General features: G+C 35.0%; 1 protein-coding gene across 1 annotated transcript; it reads left to right on the top strand.

Annotated features, from left to right (window-relative positions):
- Positions 1-3,027: 3,027 nt before the first annotated feature.
- LOC113286530 (fatty-acid-binding protein 1-like) lies at positions 3,028-4,332 on the top strand. Its single transcript, XM_026535121.1, has 4 exons — positions 3,028-3,481; positions 3,672-3,918; positions 4,007-4,098; positions 4,199-4,332. The coding sequence occupies exons 1-4, from the start codon at positions 3,028-3,030 to the stop codon at positions 4,330-4,332; spliced, it is 927 nt and encodes a 308-aa protein (XP_026390906.1).
- The last annotated feature ends 635 nt before the right edge of the window (positions 4,333-4,967 follow it).

The following is a 4,967-nucleotide window of genomic DNA, read 5'->3' as shown; positions in this document are numbered from 1 at the left end:
TTAACTCACAAAAGAATCCAAATTGACAGTGAAGCTTGTGTTTTCTGCAACTCAGTCAGGGAAACTACAAACCAATTGATGTTGCATTGTAGTTTTTCTTTTCAGATTTGGGACTACTTCATTAAAGCCTTTCATATCTTTTGGCCTGTTCTTGATTCTGTTTTGCATCTATTTGAGGCTTGGGATAACAATGTTCTTACAGGGAAGTGTAAAAGAATTTGGGAGATAACACACTATGCAATAGTTTGGAATATCTGGAACGAGCGAAATGGAGTGGTATTTGGTGCTAGGAGGAAAAATGTGGAGGAAGTTATTACTCTAGTCAAGCAGACTCTTATGCTTTGGACTCATGAGGAAGATGTCTTCAAATTTGTGAACTGTAATAGTGTGCTTCATAACTGGAGAATGTTATTCATATGTAACTCTCTTTGATTGCTTTTTTCTCTTGTAACTCCTGTAACAGGCTCTGCCTGCTTTTTCTTCTTAGTATAAAATTTTCGTTTTCGAAATAAAAACTAAACAAGATCAAATGCAAAGACTCGTCGAGATAATGTTAATAACAATTCTTGCATGCAACTCTTTTTGCAAGTTCTTACTTCGTTTTGAAAATAAGACGAGGGGAAAAGAAAAAATGAAAAAAAAACATTATTTATCATTTTTATTTTATGGGTTTTTAGAAACATAAAACAAATGGAAAAGCATTTTCTGAAAATACTTCTATTAGACACGTTTTTTTCTTCCCATTTTCCGTTTTTCTGTTTTTGAAAACAGAAAATACAGAAAATTCACATCAAACACAACCTTAATATCTTCTTGGTTTTTGTGCTGGTAATAGATACCGAGTTGGTGTTGGTGTTACATTTTGAAATCATTCTTTTCTATAACATCTTCACGACCATCGGTTGGACTATACTAAAGCACGATAATAAGTCAAAAGGCACAAAACGGAAATACAGTAAGCTAATTTTTTAAATCCTTTTCTTGTGCAAAGGAAAATACTAGGTTAAAGTTTATATCTAGCCCGTACAATTACACGGGTTCACTGAGCTTGTTGTTTAATATTGTAGAGCAATAAACAAGGTTCTTAAAATTTAAAACTAATTGCATAGGTGCTATGATCAGAGTTCATTAGGTGTTTGATCTGACTATGATCGAAATATTATTCTTATTTTTCATGGTCGGAGATTAATTTCTTTTTTTTTTTTTTTTCTGATGGACCAGGGTAACAGAAACTTAATTAAGTTGGGGCTGGTCTGAATTTTTGAAAGCGCTCCATTCAAATTATTATTCTAATTTTTTCCAATGAGACAACGAAGCACAAAATATACACGAAGCTGGGTTACAGATAAAAATAAGCTAAGATTATACCTTAAGTTAATGATGAATCATAAATTTTTTACAACTCTTCGAATGAACAACGCGAGAAAATAAAACCGCCATTTCTCTAACATATTTTAAGTTTTCACCAGTGTCTTATGAGTTGCAGGTGCCACTGTAGTACAGTGATAATGTCATTGGGTGATGATACCAATGATCTGAGTTCGAAACTCGCCAGCATCAAATTCTTTACCGATCTAAAAAAAATGTGTCTCATGAGTGTCTTTTTCGCCTTCAAATTTCCTAATTAAAACAAAAGTAGGTTAGTACTTGGTTATAACTCTTTGATAAAGCTTAATACTAATGGACGAAACTCATAAGTAGACTAATAGTGTGAGTAACATGATTTTCCACAAGCAGCAAATTGTGAATGACCAGTTAATTTGTTTTAGGTATCTTAAAAGAACTTGGCAATTTCATCATTTTCGGTAGGATCTCACAACAAACACGATTTTCATGCAATTGAAATGGGAGTACTTCTCTAAAGACCCGAATTTACCTATTTCCCTCTCTTGCACTCCATCTATGACTGCATTCGGCTCTTTTTGAATTAGTTACCCTGCTTTCCAATTGCCCCCAAAGCTATTTATGTATTGCATTTTAACTATATTTGGTTTCATTTCGCCTATTGTGGATGGCTTGAATAACTTTTTATCCAAAGTGGAAGACTCAAATCACTTCTCAAAGACAATTGAAGAATTACACATACAACAACACCAATTGAGTAGATCAATCTGGCGATTGAGGATAAAAACTTACATTCATTGTTGAATTTTGAAGTACTGACGACTGAGTTATACAAGTTCCAAGCTGTTTTTGTCTCTCTAAATAAGTCAGTAAACAAACAATCATCTCTTCAAGATTCAGATACACAAGATTAACTTAGGTGTCTCCGCAGCGCCAAATTATTTAATACTATTGCTTTAATTCCACCTTGACATGCACAAGATGCTAGGAGTACTAGGACTCCGGCTGTTCTTGATATAATCAAAATAACTAACATCCAGGAATTTTATAATCATTTTTGGTCGAAAGGAGACCCAAAAGCGGAGGGAGTAATAGGCCTTTTGTAGTTACGACGTTAATTGGTTTAAAAGAATAAAAAAATACGACGTTAATTAAGAAGATGAGGCATCACAAAAAAAAAAATGCGCCATTCAAAGCTCATTCAAAGCAAATCCTGTATTTTGATGCAACCGAAGGATTATCAAAATCCTGGCTGCAACATGATCAGGGTGTCAGCACAATAAACACACTGATTCAGTCATTCACAGACCTCACAAGACGAAACGATACTCGAAATGTGTGAATTCCATGTCTACTAACTTAACAGAATAGAACCAGTAGGGATACTTGATAACAGGATAACATATCGAAAATGATATATATTTTGGAAACAACAACTATACAAAGTACTGCCAGCGGAGATAATACATCGCAATGAATGAGTTAACAATACCAATGTATAGATAGCATTTAAGACTCTAACTCTACCTTGCATGAACAGAGCCCATAAATCTTTACCTCAATTATTTTCTCCGCTATATAAATACCTTATTATGCACCCTCTAATTAACACCACCAAGTTCGCAGCAACTAAATCCTCATAACTCAAACTTTTCATTAGCTAGTTCTTTGCATCATCCCAGAATGGCACCCACTCTTGAGGAAGTGACCACAAAGACTGGAATGGTCGAGATTGACCCCAAAAAAGGGTTGGCAACTAAGGGTACACCAGAGAACATACTGCCAACAGAGGAGGCAGCAATGATGGAACCAGAAAAGAGTAATAATACCAATGGTGACCAGCTAGTGGTGAAAGATACTGCGACAGGAAATGCACCAAAAAGTGATGCTGTTCTGGAAGAAGACAATGAGGTTTCCAAAGATCAGAATCCAACTGCTGAAGCGTCCGAAGCTAAGAGCAGTGGTGATGTTGTGGTCAAGGAAGAAATGATGAAGAAAGAAGAGAACGTGCCTGTCCAAACTGAACCGAAGACGGGTGTTTCCTTCCCTGTTAGACTTGATGATGGGAAACAGTTGAATGCAGTTGGTATGAGGAAGAAAACCATTCTTGGCCTTGGTATCAAAATCTATGGCTTTGGTATGCTACACAATCTATCTGCATATATATATATATATACGTGCATCGAAGTTAGATTTCCATGTCTTATTTCTTGTGGATACAAAAATTCATAACTTCAATTACAACTAAAGTTCCAAAGAAGATTATTGTAGTACGAAGTGCATCAGAGAATTTATTCTTTCTAAACCTTCTAGTGTTTGCTACGCAGGGATGTATGCAGACAACGAAAAACTTAAGGAGCTTCTTAGGTCGAAGATAGGAACAAAGGCTCCATCAAAACCATCAAAGGAGATGTACCAGCTAGTAATAGACAGTGATGTGGGGATGATGGTGAGACTAGTCATAGTCTTTGGTAGCCTCACTATGAACATGGTAAAAAAGAATTTCGATGAAGGTCTTGGAGGATCCATTAAGAAACTCAACGGTGGTAAAAAGAACGAGGAGCTCGCAAACAAGTAAATACACATGAGGCTCACTTTTTACTAAATCTTCTTAAACTGGTAGCGGCAAATAATTAAGTTTTGGTGTCCCTCTCTTTTCTAGGGTCATGGGTGCAGCATCAGATGACATCAAGCTATCAGCTGGTTCAGTAATTGAAATCACTAGGCTTCCAGGGTTCATTCTTGAAACAAAGGGTACTTAACAACGGCTTTCGTATTTAAAATTTACATGTTTTCTGCCGATATCATATTCCTTTCTAACCTTTGTTTGTTGGATGTGGATTTTGCGGTGCAGTGAAGGATGAGGTAGTAAGCAAGGTACAGAGTGAGCTGCTATGCAGGGCATATGTCCATATGTACTTGGGAGATGATCCCTTCGACAAGGAAGCAAAAGAAAGATTTGGAATGTCTCTACTATCTATGTTCTGATTGATTTATGACCATGGAATCGGCTTTTAGCTTATCTATCTATCTATCTATCTAGCTTCCTAGGATTATAACTATCAATAAGAAGTTACTGAAATCCCACTTTGTAGTTGTGATGGTGTATGGTAACTAACCAATGCAATCATAAGAAATAAAGATTTTAATCCAATGCCCGCATTTTTTTTTCATAAGAATGAAAAGTTGTTCCCGATGAATTTTGAGTCAAACTTTATTAAATTTATTGTGTGGAGACATACTTCTGGTTGTTCCCATTAACGATCTTGAAGAGAAATTGATGTAAAAATATTGAAGAAAAGTAGATCTGAAATCAAGAAAATCTTAAATCCAGTAAATTCAAAACCTAGAATTCGATATTAAATTAAATTGATTTGATGTTAAATTGATTTGAATAGGAAAATGATTTTTAATGGATAAGAAGAAAGATTGAGTGTTAAATTTATATGTTGATCAGAAAAATGTTTAGTTACATTGAAACGTATCTGATACCATGTGATATGCCAATTGAATGTTAAATTGATCACAATAATCTTTTACAGCTACTGATAGTGCGGTATTTATTTATTTTTTATCGGTCAAATAGAAATTTTATTGAAAAAAGGTGCTTAAGGATATCTTAA

Source organism: Papaver somniferum, chromosome 6 (genome assembly GCF_003573695.1).
Source record: "Papaver somniferum cultivar HN1 chromosome 6, ASM357369v1, whole genome shotgun sequence".
NCBI classification, from domain to species: Eukaryota; Viridiplantae; Streptophyta; class Magnoliopsida; order Ranunculales; family Papaveraceae; genus Papaver; species Papaver somniferum.
This window is presented reverse-complemented; position numbering and strand designations above follow the sequence as displayed.